The 17,299-nt window shown below is 39.7% G+C and overlaps 1 protein-coding gene across 2 annotated transcripts in view; it reads right to left on the reverse strand.

The window, feature by feature from the left end:
• COL1A2 (collagen type I alpha 2 chain) overlaps positions 1 to 17,299 on the reverse strand; it is a 53,605-nt gene that overhangs the window by 26,084 nt on the left and 10,222 nt on the right. For both annotated transcript variants that reach the window (XM_040352321.1, XM_040352319.1), the window contains exons 5-22: positions 16,907 to 16,957; positions 15,426 to 15,470; positions 13,280 to 13,333; positions 13,131 to 13,184; positions 11,279 to 11,332; positions 10,932 to 10,985; positions 8,294 to 8,347; positions 6,868 to 6,912; positions 5,182 to 5,235; positions 5,024 to 5,068; positions 4,427 to 4,480; positions 2,301 to 2,399; positions 2,173 to 2,217; positions 1,948 to 2,046; positions 1,293 to 1,346; positions 1,100 to 1,207; positions 406 to 459; positions 222 to 320 (exon numbers count right to left, since the gene is read on the reverse strand). In XM_040352321.1, coding sequence (XP_040208255.1) covers positions 222 to 320; positions 406 to 459; positions 1,100 to 1,207; positions 1,293 to 1,346; positions 1,948 to 2,046; positions 2,173 to 2,217; positions 2,301 to 2,399; positions 4,427 to 4,480; positions 5,024 to 5,068; positions 5,182 to 5,235; positions 6,868 to 6,912; positions 8,294 to 8,347; positions 10,932 to 10,985; positions 11,279 to 11,332; positions 13,131 to 13,184; positions 13,280 to 13,333; positions 15,426 to 15,470; positions 16,907 to 16,957 — 1,122 coding nt within the window. The remainder of the gene's footprint in view (positions 1 to 221; positions 321 to 405; positions 460 to 1,099; positions 1,208 to 1,292; positions 1,347 to 1,947; positions 2,047 to 2,172; positions 2,218 to 2,300; positions 2,400 to 4,426; positions 4,481 to 5,023; positions 5,069 to 5,181; positions 5,236 to 6,867; positions 6,913 to 8,293; positions 8,348 to 10,931; positions 10,986 to 11,278; positions 11,333 to 13,130; positions 13,185 to 13,279; positions 13,334 to 15,425; positions 15,471 to 16,906; positions 16,958 to 17,299) is intronic.

The following is a 17,299-nucleotide window of genomic DNA, read 5'->3' on the forward strand; positions in this document are numbered from 1 at the left end:
GTTTGGGCTTTTTTATACACGTTTAGGAAACAGGCAATAACAATAGACACAGCAAAAGCGTAAACATGTCAAGAAGTGCAAAAAAAAATTAGGTTATTGTAAACTTTTTAATAATTACTGACTAGTGAAAATATGCAGCAGGTGAGTATGAAGAAGATGGTGTGAAGAAGTATGGAGGAATTTATTAGTATCAATCCGATTACAATGCGAGATTGACTTACTCTTGCTCCGAGAAGACCGGCCTCTCCAGGGCGTCCAGCATCTCCATTAGGACCTCTGGCACCAGGAGAACCAGAAGCACCACGGCTACCAGCGGGGCCCTAAAATACATACAACAAGTAATTACAAATATGTATCTAATATTTATAGTAACTGAACAGCCCGAATACCCTTTACCCAACTTACTAATCCACCAGCTCTACCATCAGGTCCAGGCAGACCGCGAGTTCCGGGAACACCCTAAAATGCACAAAAAATAGACACCATTAAAAGGGAACAATTTTGCTAAATAAGTTCTAACTGTGGCTTCCCTTACAGGGATTGAAATTAAACCCAACATGTTTAAGACACAGATGTAATCTCAAAAGTGTTAGATGTATTAAATGTGCCAGTCGACACTCAGTGGATACTTTGGAGATACTTAGTGGACACTTTGGTAAAGACTGTAGGGTTAAATCATCTGGCCGTCTCTTCTATCTCTCGGGAACTCTATTGCTGTTATCTCTGCAGTTCTTTGATCTGCACACCTGCTGTGCCCATTATAAGGGGCCCCAACCATCCATGTTGGAATGGCATGGGTAAATGTATTTCTATACCAATCTCCTGGACTATGTATGAATGTGAGTTAGAGACCTTAGATTGTAGGCTCCTTGAGGGCATGGACTGATGTGAATGTACAATATATATGTAAAGTGATGAATAAATTGACAGCGCTATATAAGCACTTGTAATAAATAAGTAATAAATAAAGGTACACTTGGCAAGGATATGAACAGGTCAGCTAAAACTGCTTGGAAAGTCTTCCTCACTTTTTAATTTCTTATTTCAAACTGATAACTGATAAAACAGATTTTTACAGTTGACATAATAGCATACGTACTCTAATTCCAGCACTGCCAGAGGGACCAGAAGATCCAGACTCTCCATTGGGACCTCTCTTTCCTTCCTCACCAGAGGGACCAGCAGATCCTTGTTGACCAACGGAACCCTTAAAACAAAAAACAGCTTTTGATGAGCCTCAAAGCAAACTATGGCTCAAAAATGTGTTTTAAACATTGGCCGATGATACTCACAGGTTCTCCTTTAGGTCCAGTGTCTCCTTTGCCACCAGCAGTTCCGGGGTCGCCCTAAAAAAAAAAAAAAGTCTGTCATTAATGTGACCATATTAACCCGTAAAACTTTATTTATATAATCTTTTATTTGTACAACATTGTTTTGCCAACAATATAAAATTGGAAAACCAAACACTTAGTAGGGTAGGTGTTTTTAAACTAATAATGTTGCATAAAGATATAAAGGTTGGCTTTGGTGGACATCAGCCTTAACAGTGTTACAAAAATTTGCAACAGGAAGCTACTTGTATGTGAGCTTAAATTTGTCATTACAATATATTGTCATGAGACATTCTAAAGTCAGTCAAGGATTAGTATTACTGATTTATTGCATAGCGTGTGAGACATAACAATTTGATCATCATGGTGTTTCCATTGCCAAACTCTAAGAAAAAATGCAGAAGCAACACTTTCTATTTGAGCAGTCCTGCCCAACTCACAGGAAATATGTAATCAGTGAGCAATAGGGCTCAAATGAAGAGAGTATTTGGTAGATTAGTAGTGAAAATTATCTTTTAACTCCCAATAGGTTTATGAAACACTTGGCTATATCTTCAATTTAAGCCAAAGTGTCCTTTAAATAGTATATATGGCTGGTAGGAGTTGAGTTACTTACAGTAAGACCTCTTGCGCCAGATGGTCCAGCAGGTCCGGCAGGTCCAGGAATACCACGACCTCCGGGGAGGCCAGGAGCACCACCTACACCAGGAGTACCCTGAAATAGTGCAAGAAAAACATTTTAGTTAAGAATCTATCCAAATAAATACAGTTAATTCACAATATAAATAATCCCCCCGCAGCTTATCTCACACCCAATAATTTAAGTGATTAGGATACTTACAGCTGCACCTTTAGCTCCATTGACGCCATTAGTACCAGGGTTTCCCTAAAATATAAGCAAAGACAATTTTTAGGTACAATTGAGATTGTAAAATTAATTATCCAAGTTCAATGCCAAAATTTACTTACGGGAGGTCCGGCGGGTCCAAGAGAACCAGGGGGTCCAGGCTCGCCTCTTCCTCCAGCAGCACCAGTTGGGCCACTGTTACCAGAAGGTCCTAACTCACCCTAGTAGGTGAAAAAAAAATGTTAATGAGAGGCAAGCTGATAATATAGATAATACCACCAGAATATTCTTTAAAATACTGCTTGCACTTCAAGGCCTATTACATCATGCATGTATTCCTTCAACCGTCATACATATGTTTTTCAGCAAGGCCAGCATCATCAGCCTTTGGGTAAAGACTGCGCGCATCGAGGCCTTTGGGTAAAGACTGCGCTCTCAATAAGCATTTTAATAAATAAATAAATCACCTAAAATTTGCAATTATACTAAGTTGTATTGTCTCAGCTGAAAAACTAAGGTTTGCAGTGGTAGTACCTGCATACTAAGCTAATGGGTGGAGAGAGAGGTTTTCAAATAGGCTTACAAGAAGAACTCAAGGCAAGTGTTACCAATTTACAAAGAACAGGCGGGTGGTGGGCCATGTCACAGGGTCTACAGAACATTAGGATCTGACAAATGTCACCTTCATTATTCTATGCTGCCATATTGCTCATTAGAGGAAGATGAATTTTAAGACTAGGGGTCAGATTTACTAAAGGCAAAAAGGCTGTTCACGTTGTGAGGCAAGTTGCACTTTGCATGGGAATTTTCCCCAGTGGTTAGTGAATGTATTGAAATTCCATTTATAAAAAATATTCAAGCATGTGCAAGAAAAATCAGAAAACAGAATTTTTGCTTGCACATGATTGGATGATGGAAGCAAGCACAGCTTCTCCTCTTTCACTAAGCTCTGGGGCAAATTCCTATACAAAGCGCAACTGCTCATGCAAAGTGAACTGTCTGTTTGCCTTTAGTAAAGCAACCACTACCCCGATAGCAAGGATAACTTGCCACAAATGTGTGGCAGTGTTGAATTGTAAGTCTGTTAACGTGCTGCATATTTTCACTGGCAAGTTATACACTTGCAGAGCACTTAAAGGACAAGTTCTAGTGACACTTTTCCAATTTGGAGCAAATTTGCGTTGCACGTCTCTAGCAAGAGCAAAGTTGCAGTGGTGAGCCTACAGCAAGAGCTCTGCAAGTCTACAGCATAACAATTCAGCCACAGTGACCCCTGTGGTGGGATGACTATTGCACAAGATAACTGAACCAGAACTTGCAGCAGACTTGCAGAATGTTTGCAAAGTAAGTTGATCTGGAGTCATGCAATGCGGACTTGCTGCAATTGTGCAACAAACTTGTGAAGTCTGGCAAGTCTAGCAATAGCTTAACAAGTCATTTCAAACTTGCAGGACACTTGCTTGCTATCTGGGCATATGTGCTAATATTTTTATTTTCCTTAGCTGCTAGCTGAAGACTCTTTGACCTATAGTAGTTGTGGCCTATTTATGCCAATGAAGTAGCTCAGGAAGCACACAAAGTCAACATATTATTTGGCATGTTAATAAGCACTCCTTCAGAGGCACATTAGATAAAGTTAGGCCAAAAGATCAGACCTTCCACACCACCAGACCTACTAGTTAGTTCTAATACTGTTTTCTTACAGTTGGTTCACACCTACAGTTGCGGCCAAGGGCAGAGGCATTTCTGCACCTTTTTCCACACATCCCAGCATGCTACATGTAGGGTAGCCTATTCATCTCAATAGGCTGCCCTATGCATGAGAAATGCCCTGACTTTTTTCCAAAAACGCGATGAAGTGAGCCGCATGGTTAATGGCACCGCCTTGTGTCAGCTAAATGGCAACGCGTTTTGGGAAAACATGCAAATATTCACACGTTCCCAACATGCCTAGATATTAACCTTGCCTTGAGATATAATTCTTCGGTATGCTGAGTTTAATCATTATAATGATTCTTTACACTCACACGCTTATTATGTAAGAGAATTTAACAATAATATGTGCAAAGTGCAAAAAAACAATAACAACCAATCAGCTATCACCTACTAATGGCAGATCTGTTAAAGGTGAGTTATGATTGGTCTCAATGCACAATGCACGTTGCCTTATTCAATAAAGCATACAATGTGTAGGTTTAACATATTCAGGTAACTGTGAACCAGAAATACACAGGCTTGGTACACTCACCTTGGCACCAGGAGCACCGGGAAGGCCGGGAGCACCAGCTGAACCGATTGGGCCCTGAAATAGAATCACAAAAAATGAACCAGTTAGGAATTTTTAAAATGCCTTTATTTTATATCCTTAAAATGAAAATACTTCTCAGGTTTAAATAATGCTCCAGAGGTTCATCTTTTGCGAGATCCCCCAGCAAATGATGGAGCAACCTTGCCTTGACTTTTTTATTTTACATACTGGTCTTGTTTCCGATGTGTTGAATTTCCCCTCCCCTACTGTTCTAATGAGAATTTTGGGATATCCTATCATTTGCATTCTCAGGGACAATAGTCACCATGACAGTTAGAGAGTGTGATCCCGGGGAGGGAGTACATGAACTTCATTAAAAACCTAACAGAGGATTTAATCTTCCCTACAGTTCAAAACTAGCGCAAAAGTTTAACTATAAATACACTTTTACTATGGGCACTCAAAATTGCCAAAACACTTTTAGCTTCTATTATACAAGGTCAAATTTTATTTATTTTTTTGTAAAATACTGCTTTACTAAAACAAGATCTTCTTTAATTCATACCGTCTGTAATAAAAATAAAAGTATCTACTTACAGCAGGTCCGGCGGGGCCAGAACTGCCATCGCTTCCACGAGAACCCTAATGAAATAGAAATATATGATAAGCTTACAGGAACAACAAGCACACGGATTAGAAAACCTAATACATTCAGTGATTAGCTACATTTCAGATAAACGTGATTATTAACTTACAGCAGAGCCAGCAGGTCCAATACGTCCTCTCTCACCGGGGAGACCGCGAGCACCCTACAAAACAAGAGGGAACATTCATTATTTTATATATTCATTAGTTACAAACCCCTTGTTTATTATCTATATAACTTGTAGAACATTATAACTGTGTGCTATTATGAACATTGCAAAGCTAGTGAATCATTATAACCATGCGTCGCCATGTACACAGTAAACCCATTGGGCCAGATAATTAAACAATACAATGGAAAATAGATGCGGAAAAAAATGGAAATTAGCATCACTGTAAAAAGGCAGCACACCTACTTATCAACTAGTTCCACCTTAATAAACACCTTAATAAACATGTTTTTTGTAGTTTAACGCCCCCTGCATTACCTTTTTCAGTGAAGCAAGGGTGGAAAAATACTCTACCTGTAGGTATCGGTAGTTAGCCACTTTTAACTGGACATCGGTAATGTTGAAGGACATTTTGCTACCGATCGAAGGAGCTTCTTCAGTTTGGATGAGTACTATAGCAAAATGTCCTTCAACTTTACAGATCAAGTTCAGTTGAATGTGACTAGCTATTACTAGCTATACCATGGCCTGGACAAAAGAGAACCATCACAAATATGTCTTCAACTTGTGCACTGAGGTAGTGGACAAGCTAAAGGAACACCTGGTTTACCCTTAGGTTAATGTTATAGGGGGTCATCATTATACAGGGCTGTTAAAGCGGAAGTAAACCCATCCATAAAACCGTTTCATTTGCTGCACGTGTCGGCAATGTAACACTCCCATTGGTTGTGCTCTCAACCAAACTGTTGAACGATCCAATAGCTGGTGTCATGACTGATCACATGTGCAGCATCATGGCAGTTGTAGATTAAACAGAGGCCAAGATGGCAGCTTCCTTGGCTGAAATCTTAGCCTCCTGTGTATGACCCCGGCTTAGATATTGACCTTGGCTATGCTTTTCCAGTTTTGCCCTGCTAGTCTGATCCTGATTCCTCCACAGGTATTAATATATCACCTGCTGCCACACTGGACCTGCTGTACCACAAGGGTCCCCTGAGTTGCTGTCATCATTCCTCACCACATGCCTGAGGACCACTTAGGCGGACACTTCCTAAAACAGCTCTTAGTGGATCAACCTAACGGCACCTCTGCTCCTTTGATACTTGCATTACCTTGCATCACCTCCAGGGGTGTTAGGACTTTAGCCGCAAGGGAAGCCCTCTCATTACCTATGCATTATATGGAGGAGAGACATGACCTCAAGACTTTGTTTCTATCCAGACAGGCCAATAATATTTTTGCAAGTAGTCAAGATGAATAAATGCTCTTATAATGTAAGAGAACCATAACCAAAGGTTATTCATTGACCACTCTGATATGTTACAGTAGAATCAAGAAGCAGAAGAATTTCTGTGGCCACTTTGTTGTCTCTCTGTATGACATATGTCATTCAAAGAATTGATTGTTAAAATTGATTTTCCTTGCATGGTAAGGCTTCACTGAATAAAGCTGATACTGCAGGTTTTTGTTGCAAAAACATGTATGCTAAGCTAAATTGGTTATGGATGCTAATGTCACCATTGTTCTAAAGAACAATAGTTCAATTATGCTTTTGTTTTGACAAATTACTATCACAATAGACAAAAAATTAACAAAACAAAACAAACAAAAAAAAAAGACACTTACAGCTTGACCTGGAGAACCATTTTCACCATTACCGCCATTTTCTCCCTAAAAGAGAAGAAAAAAATTGGTTAAGCGATCATCAATAAATGCTTATGTTGCACCAACATGTAGGACTTCAGTAATGCAATATTTTATTGAATTCGATGACAAAAGACAAATATGCTCCATATCAAACTTTACTACCAGCTGTGGAATAAATGGATCATTTTTGTATGTATGGCACCTATCCTTTACATTCCTACCTCACTGACTTCTGAATATCTCAGGATAAGTGCATCTTTGTGACAAAAATAAAAATGAAATCTTATGCAATCTAGTCGATTTAATGCCAAGAGACAGAATTTTGATTTCTATATCTCAAATGCCTTCTCTGCAGTGTAAGGAAGTACAGTGGCTAAGTGGTTAGCACTTCCACCGAGTAGCACTGGGGTCGTTGGTTTAAATCCCAACCACGACGCTACTTTGCATGTTTTTCCTGTACCTGTGTGGGTTTCCTCCCACACTCAAAATGCATGCTGGAAGGTTATGTGTAGAAATGTGAGTTACGGACCTTAGATTGTACGTTTCTTGAGGGCAGGGATTGATATGATACACTGTATATGTAAAGAGCTATGTAAATTGGTGGTGCTATATAAGAACCTGCAATAAATAAAAATAATAAACTGCAGAAAGATGGCAGCTGTCATAGGCCTCTCACATCTGCCAGCCATTTGTAAGTTTTAGATGCACCCATGTCAGCACATTATTATTATTATTATTATTATTATACAGGATTTATACAGCACCAACAGTTTGCGCAACGATTAACAAAATGAAGGCAGACATTTTAGAGGGCCTTGCTCGTTAGAGCTTACAATCTAGGAATGACCTAAAGTGAACAGAAGGAAAAGCTAGCTTGCTTGATCCTTGATGACATGTGCTAAGAGTCCACCTCTTGCTGTCATTATCTGCCCACCAAAACCTGGATCTAGACCACATCCCTCATAAAGGGATCATAAGGCCTACCACAGTAATGGCGAACCTCGGCACCCCAGATGTTTTGGAACTACATTTCCCATGATGCTCAGCTACACAGCAGAGTGCACGAGCATCATGGGAAATATAGTTCCAAAACATCTGGGGTGCCAAGGTTCGCCATCACTGGCCTACTACAACCTTGATTTCCCAGGTACCAATTAAAACTTGACTTTTATCACTGGGATCCCCAATACATACAAACCCATTGAAGCTAAGACACCCTACAATGAAAACATGACCATGAAAATGTTTTGGCCTAAACTTGTATTTATTGTTCCATGGTGCCAGGCGCTGAAACAAAGCTTTAATTTGAACCTCAGCAATCCCAGAATTGGAAATTCAAGTTAGAGATTCATTCTTCTCCTTGCACGTGTTCCCTTTATAGAACAGAAAGTAGAAAGCAAATTACCTTCACACCAGAGACACCAGGAGCTCCCTTCTGACCATCTGAACCAGCATGTCCCTGAAAGAAAACACAAAGAACGATTAGAATCTCTATCAGGCCAGAACCAAATACTGATACAAATTAGATTTAAGTGCTTTGCTCTTACACGGTAGGTATAATTTGTCATGTATCTTGGGTTTTGTTGCATAAATGCATGCAATACATTATTTTTGGAATTTCATTTAGGAATCTTTGCAAGGTAAATTTAGAGTAGATGTAGAGTAGATGTCTTACACCAATCCAAAAAGGGATGTTTTTGGAAACAAAAGTTATGCACATTGCACACAATGACTGGATTATACACGTTAAATCTAACTGGATCACTTATAAGCACCCCATGCAACTTACACTATTGATCAATTTCAAATTTGCGTAGTTATTGCAATCATACATTTTGCTATGAGATGTAAAATGATAAAACATTAATTAGCTATAAGTTTGGGATGTTTGGACTAAATCCAAGGAGACAGTGGCTTCCGTCCCCATGTCCTCCCAGTACTTTTAATAGTATTTCCTTGGGGGTGGTTATGGCTCAATTCAGAGCTCTGTAGGATCCTCTTTGTTATTTATGGTGCCTTCAGTGGAGCAAATTAATTTGCCCTAGAGCACAGGTGTCAAACACAAGGCCCGTGGGCCAAATCTGGCCCTTCAGGCCATTTCATGTGGCCCTTGCACCTCTCCTGCAGCTGCAGGAGAGCTCCAGCCCTCCTCTGGTCCTACTCCAGACCCTTACTTTCTGCTTTTAAACAATGCATCCAGCTTCTTCCCAGCAGCAGCATAAGGAAAGGGGGTGCACTGTGATGTAAGGGAGAGTGGGGGACTCAACTTCTGATGGTGGGGTGGCTCGTGACATCTAATGAAAAAAGGGAGGGGGTGCGCTGGACATCTAATCTTACAGATACAACTGGCCCTTTTGAGGGCAATCATAATGCTGACGTGGCCCACAATGAAATTGAGTTTGACACCCCTTCCCTAGGGCATCGGTTGTCTTGTCAAGTGTGTTTTGTGCTGTTTTGTTGGGTCATATAGTGTTTGTTTAAGCATGGGTATGCCCAATAGGCTTTGTTTTGTATAACTAGGCCTTTTGAAATCCAATAAAGAAGAATTTACAAACAAATAAATAAAAATAATACAATCTTATCAAATTGGATAATAGCACATTGAATACTGTGCATTTTTATTAAAACCTACTGTTTAAGAAGACAACAGGGTTGATTTATTAAAGTAGTAGATGCTGTTCACTTAGAAAATTGATTGCTTACTTAATTTTGTACAACGAATGAGTTTGTGTTCACTTATGCTGCGTACACACGATAGGTTAGTCTGATGAAAACGGTCTGATGGACCGTTTTCATCAGACCAAACCGATCGTGTGTGGGCCCGATCGGTTATTTATCCATAGGTTAAAAAAATAGGAACTTGTTTTAAAATTATCTGATGGATAAAAAAACCTATAGAAAAAAACGATTGTCTGTAGGTACGTCCATCGGTTAAAAATCCATGCATGCTCAGAATCAAATCGACGCATGCTTGGAAGAATTGAACTTTGTGTGTTTTACGTCACCGCGTTCTGACACGATCGTTTTTTTAACTGATGGTGTGTAGGCACGACTGATCATCAGTCAGCTTCATTGGATAACTGATGGAAAAATCCATCAGACCGTTTTCATCAGACTAACCTATCGTGTGTACAGGGCATTAGAATACCCAATTATGTGTATTGGATTTTGGAAAAAATGGATTTTGCTTGAATGTGATTGGATAATTGAAGTGATCACAGCTCAAGCCTCGTACACACGGCCGAGGAACTCGACGTGCCAAACACATCGAGTTCCTCGGCCAGTTCAGCACTGAAGCCGCCGAGGAGCTCGGCGGGACGAGAGCTCCCATAGAACAACGAGGAAATAGAGAACATGTTCTCTATTTCCTCGCCGAGCTCCTCGTCGGCTTCCTCGGCCGAAAGTGTACACACGGCCGGGTTTCTCGGCAGAATTCAGCCAGAAACTCGGTCGGAAGCTGAATTCTGCCGAGGAAACTGGTCGTGTGTACGGGGCCTAAGCCTCATTCATGTACACTTTACAGGCTGTATTCTTTTCCAAAATCAACCTTAATGTCTTGATAATTGTAACAGTGAGACCTGGTGTATGTGCACTGTCATGGCAAATACAAAGGCAATGGAGTTTACTAAAGGAGTAGAGAATTTAAATTTAGCTTCACTTTAAAATACCCAATCATGCACAAGAGTAATTTTTTGTACACGTTTGGATGGTGAAGCTTCATCTTATTTACTAAGCTAAGTAACGTCTATTTTGCATAGTGTGATATCGCTACAATAAGAGTTAACTTTAATGTCTTCTAGATGTAGAACTTTACAGCTTAAGCTCTTTAGTAGTGCATTAAAAAATATGGTCCAACAAACCATCAATATGCTAAAAAAAGTATGTAATTATATGGTATGAGGATTCTATGATGAATAATAAGGATCACAATTTTATTTGTATATAAAAAACAGAATATAAGCATTATTATAATCCCTTATATACTATTTAACATTAAGTGGAACAACTAAATCATCTTCATTCTTTTGTAAACTGTAACTTACTCTAATGCCTTTGAATCCGGGGAGACCAGGAGTTCCAGGGAAACCACGAGCACCCTAAAATAGAGAAAGGAGAATCAATTAATAAATGTGGAATGCTACTGAATGCTGTTTTTTTTTCTATATATCCTGTGTATTACCAAATAAACGTGTAAATGGTGTAAATAAAGTGTAACAAATTAAAATTTTCTAAAATATTATACCTCCACAAAAGTGCTCATAATCACTTAGGAGCTAACACCAGATTAATAATGTTTAAACTAGTTCTGTTGTTATGTATGGGCTTCCAAGGTTCAAGCCCATGCTTATTTTAGATTTATTAATACTGGTGCAAAATGAAGTACTCATACCAGTGTGCCGACGGGTCCTCTCTCACCAGGTCTTCCAGATTTGCCAGGATGACCCTAAAAAGAAACAAAAACATTAAAATGAATTGTTAGAAAAGAGGTAAATACACATCCAATAATATGTTCATCTATAAACTGCTAAGATAACGAACAGTAATAGAGGTTAAACCTATTAGGCTTGCAGTGGGTGATGCAGCACCTACTGTAGGTCTAATTCCAGGTGAAGCAACCCCATGCGATAGATATCTGGGGGGTAATGCATATTGATGCAAGGTTCCTCCTTTTAAACAGCAGCACTATGGCAGCCGATGTCTAATGATAGAAAGTTACAACCTATATACATTCATACATTGCTGCAGAGACGTCCAAGTGGGAGTTTATAGGTTGATAGGGAAGTGACCCTGGCAACAAAAGCTTGTTGTTTAAGGGGCATTGGCTTAAATGCTAACAATAGTGAGGGTCTACTATCTGTCCAAAAAAGATAACCAAGTCAGGTCTCTGGTAAATTAAAAAAAATCAACATAATGCAGACAATGTTGGCATGGCCATTGCTGGATTCAAGGCTGGCAGCTATGATCTACTGAACTATGTTGGATCTGTTCCAGTAAAAAAAGATATAGATATGTCTATATATAGATACATATGTTCTACTTTAAACTACAATGAGGTATCAGTTGATAGAGATAGTTACTGAGGAAGATGTCCACTCATGTATGTTAAGTCACCTAATAGGCCAACATCTGCACATTTCTGGTATATGGCCAACTTGAAGACACTAATTCGAACCCTGCTAATAAGTTAATACCCATCAAAAAAGGATTTCTGTATGGTGTTCATGATCTTAACAGCGTTCGATTCTTTAAAACGTATCCAAGAACCACTGATTGCTGTGTGAATCCATACTTATCTATATAGTTTAGGGCGGTGGTCATCAACCCTGTCCTCTGAGGCCACTAACAGGCCAGGTTTGCAAGATAACTGAAATACATCACAGGTGATATCATTTGCTGCTCAGTGATTGCAGTATTCTAGTCTGCATCTCCCCAAGGTAATACATTAAACCTGGCCTGTTAGTGGGCCCTGAGGACAGGGTTGATGACCACTGGTTTAGGGGACTCTTGGGTAACTCTACAATGCTGCCAAGTTCATCTCAAGAAGCTCCAGGGGATAACAGAGAAGATTATTTTGCCACTGACAGATAATTCCTGCCAGAATTGGCTACGGGGGGCGGGTGCCGCAAAGTGCCATATACAGTATGTCATCCCCTTTTATTTTCCAATTGTCTATGTTATCAGGGTTTGTTGCCAGGAGTAAAGGGTGGTATTGTAGAAACCTTTACTGAATTTTTTTATTTGAAAGAGGTTTGAAAAATGTGTTTCCGAGTGTTGCTTTTATAATGGACTAGTTATAAAAGAATCTTCCACTTTTTGGTATATATTACAGTTTCCAAGGGATTTGAAGATGTGACCAAAACAAGATTTTCTGTGGCAATCAGAATTAGATGACATATATTATTTTACAATTGTATGATAGATGCTTGCAGAATTCTGTTAGCTGGATGTCATTTAATGTTACAGCATTGGGGCCTCAGGTTTTCTTATTTGAGAAAATAAAATAAGAGTTGATGTCCATAGTCACTAATTAAATAACAGCTTTCATTTTATACCATAGGTTACACAATGCATCTGATATCTGACTAATGCGATGGACAAAACAAACACTTTTCCATTACTCTCATTTCTGGTGACATCCAGTAATATTGCACAGAAAATGTATTTTGTGAGTTGGTAATGTAAAAGGCATATGGTGTTCCATTAAAAGGTGCGTGATGTATGAAATGGTCTTAATTACTTACATCTTCACCTTGTTTGCCTGGGGGACCAGTTGGTCCTCTGGATCCTAGAGGGCCCTATAAGATATAAAGTAATATAATTAATAATGCAAACTTACAGTATTTAAATAAAATATTATTTATTAGGATTATAAATTAAGCTGGGCACTTACAGTTTGACCGGGTTCACCGTTTTCACCGGGAAGACCTTGGAAACCTTGAGAGCCCTACAAATGTAAAACAAAGTTATAGTTATACACAATGTTGATAAAATAAATCACTTTCCCTAGATTTGTTATTACAGTGTCCACCCTCACTGTATAATCTAAGGGTTATATCACACAGTATTCAAGTAGTAAATTGAGTATTAGTCAAGTTGCCTTTAGGGCATTTAAAAAAACATCTTGATTTCCCAGGGCTATATAATTCCAAACCTCATTGCCACACCCTTTCAAATCCCAATACCACAAATCCCAGTGTCATATCATCTTTGCACCAAGTGCCACACCATTCCAAACTTCAGTACCACATCATTCCAAACTTCAGTACCACATCATTCCAAACTTCAGTACCACATCATTCCAAACCTCATACCCACATCATTCGACATTCCAGTACCATGCCATTCCAGAGCCTAGCGCCACACCATTCTTAATCCTACATCCACATCATTCCAAAATCCAATGCCCCAGTGCCATGTCATGCCACACCTCAGTGCACATTAGTTTCACACCCAATTCCATGTCATTTTCTACCCAGAACCATAGTATCCTTTTCCAAATGCCACATCATCCCTAGCTTCAGTGCCACATCACTCCTAACCCAAATACAACATCACTGCAATTGCAAGTGCAACAGCACTCTACTGCCACATCATCCCACTCCTAACCTCTGGGTCCTACAGTTCATTGCAATGCAATATCTGTCCTAATTCACTGCCACGTCATCCTTATTCCAAGTGTCCCACCACTCTCAACCCAACTGCCAGATCACTCTTGACCCTCTGCTATAATATCCCCAATCCAAATGCCACGTCATGTCCCAGTTCACATTATTTATAGCTTTAGTGTCACTTCAACTGAAACCCCATTGCACTCTAGCCCCCAGTGCCACATCATCCCTAAATCTAGAATACAATCACTCCTAATCCCAAAACCAAAAAACCCTTGCTTTAGCATCTCACCATCCTTAATTACAACATCACATTACCCCTAATTCTAGAAGGACATTGCCCCTAAACCCAGTACCAGTGCTACATAATTTATAAATGTATTGCCACAATACTCCTAACTATAATGTCACATCACCCCTGATGGTGGTGTCACATCACCTCTAACCCAGTATTAAACAATATCTCTTACTTCAGTACCACATCACTCTTAGCCCGTATGCCACTTCACTTTTGAGTCAAGTGACACATCAACTCTAATTCCAGTGCCACATCACCCTTGACCACAGTATTGCATCATCCCAAATTCCATTACTTCTAACCACTATACCACATCACTCCTACCCATAGTGCCATATTACTCCTAACACAAGTGTCACTTGACTTCTAACCCTAGTGTAAAATCACACCTAACCTTAATGTCACATCACTCCTAACCCTAGTGTTACATCCCTCCTAACCCTAGTGTCACATGACTCCTAACCCTAGTGTCACATGACTTCAAACCCTAGTGTCACATGACTCCCAACCCTAGTGTCACATGACTTCCAACCCTAGTGTCACATGACTCTTAACCCTAGTGTCACATGACTCCTAACTCTAGTGTCACATGACTCCTAACCCTAGTGTCACATGACTCCTAACCCTAGTGTCACATGGCTCCCAACCTTAGTGTCATCACTCTTAACTCCAGTGTCACGCCATTTCTAATTCTAGCGTCATATCACTCCAAAGGCTGATGTCACATGGCCCTACTGCCACATCACCCTGACCCACATGACACCTCACTATAACAAACCTAACATTGGTGACACATAATCCACAAATCACAGTCACAGCACTTCTAAATCTCTGACCCATATATTAAATTTTTTATCTGTAGCCATTCCATGCATAATTCTAGAGTCACAAGATTCACTATTCAAGTTCTCATTATCCTGATCAATGGGCCACAAGTCTTTATTAATCTCAAAATATTATCAACTTTGACGCGCTCCTCATAAACCGCCATGCCACACACAATTATTATGTCCTATTGTCCCTAATTCTGGCACTATGGCACCTCAATTCCTAAACTCCATCACAAACAATTGTCACATTAAGCTTAATTTTTGCAATTCTTGTGACTCCACTCCAGGCAATATACTTACGGGAGATCCAGGGGCTCCTGGAGGTCCTCTTGGTCCCATGATGCCCTATAAAAAATGATGTAGATAATAATTAAAGAAACATAAACACAATTGCATTGTTATTGTGCTAGATGAGACATCATTAAGGCATTTGGATTACATTTTCAATAGTAACTTCTTGGCTCAAAACTGTTCAGGGTCTAAGGTCACCTATGTGAAAAGCAGTCTTCTACAGTATGGTGATATAAGCAAGACAGCTGCACCAGTAAACACCAGTGCATGTATTTTCTTTTGTTTTAAGAGCCTGAAAAGCATTGATCCCACGATCAGCAGATTGCTGATGCCATGAAGGTCTCCTGCCCATACACTGTTCTATTTTCTGCACAGGCTATGTACAGTACAGTGACTATATCACTGTTACTTTTAACAGGGTGATATCTGGCTCTGCAAAGGCATTTTTTTTGTGTGCACACAAAGTGGATCTAAGTGTAGCTATTGACAAATATATTTAAATGAACTAAAGTTAAAAAAAAGTTCAAAAATATTAAACTGCTAGGAGGCAGAGTATTTTGGCAGAAGAGTCATGCAAAGTCTCTCCTGCCCAAAAAATGATTCCTCTTTCTCCTAGCAGTTTTTTATTTTGTGTAGACTGCATGTGGCTTATTCCCGGGATCTGAAGGGCTTATTCCCGGTATCTAAAGGGCTTATTCCCGGTATCTGATGGGCTTATTCCCAGTATCTGAAGGATACTGGGAACAAAGCCGGGTGCTGGGCCTGAAAAAAGACCACTAGTAGATTTTATCAGCAGGAACAGACCAAGGAGGGGAATGCAGATGTCCCATTGTTGGAGAAAACACACAAAAGACCACCCACCCCCAAAGAGGTTCTGCGTTAAATGGTAAATGTGAGGTGGCCCAACAGTCACCCACCCATACCATTCTTCTGAACTGGCCACATCAGTAGACAGTGGCCTTCATTTCACATGTGTCTATGTTTGATCCTGATTGGCTGAATCTGGTGGCTGTCTTTTTTAGAGGTCAACTTATTTGTGAGAGTTGGAACCTTTACTATGGTTTTTATGACCAATTCGAGATGGACACTACTGTACAAATCACTAAGGGGAGATACATGAAACAAAAAGAATGGTTACAAATTGATAATGAGACTATATGAATTGACAGTAGACTCATCTGATGTTAGCATTGGTTAAACCAGCCACTTGGTGCTCTTTTTGGCTGTGTAAGCACCACTGTAAGTGGGAATTTTTGACACTGGCTATCAATGTCATTAGAAAATGACCATCAATGAATTGGTTTAGCAAGGGTTCCCCAGGAACTGAAAATAATTTCAAGGGTTTCTCTGAGGCAAAACATTTGAGAAAAGCTAGGTTAAACCAACACACAAATATTTAGTAAGCCAATGCAATTGACTGCTCTGTTGGGTGCTGATGAGGGAAACTCTCTTACATAAAAAGACTACCAACTCAAAAGACATTTCTTTACCTGTGCTCCGGGTTCTGCAGATTTGGAAGGATCATATTGAGCAGCAAAATTCTGAAAAGAGAAAAAAAATATATACAATTATTTCAAAGGTAGAATCATTAGGGCCAAACTCCAGACAAACTTTAATATAAGGCTTCATGTACACGGGACGTTGTTCAACCTCTCCTGAATGATTTTTGTTGACAGCTAGAAACCGTCGTCTAAAAAATGACCGTTTAGCCGCGTTTACATGCTGCGTTTAGCTGCGTCTAAAAATGAAAAACGTCTGTAAACGAAACGCTGCTAAATGCGTTTAGCCACGTTTGCTGCTTGAAATGCCTCTAAACACAGCTTCTGAATGCATTTTTTGGGGTTCCAGAAAAAGCCTCTAAACTCAACTGCCTAGAAATGAAT

This window comes from Rana temporaria, chromosome 5 (assembly GCF_905171775.1).
Source record: "Rana temporaria chromosome 5, aRanTem1.1, whole genome shotgun sequence".
In the NCBI taxonomy this organism is placed as follows: Eukaryota; Metazoa; Chordata; class Amphibia; order Anura; family Ranidae; genus Rana; species Rana temporaria.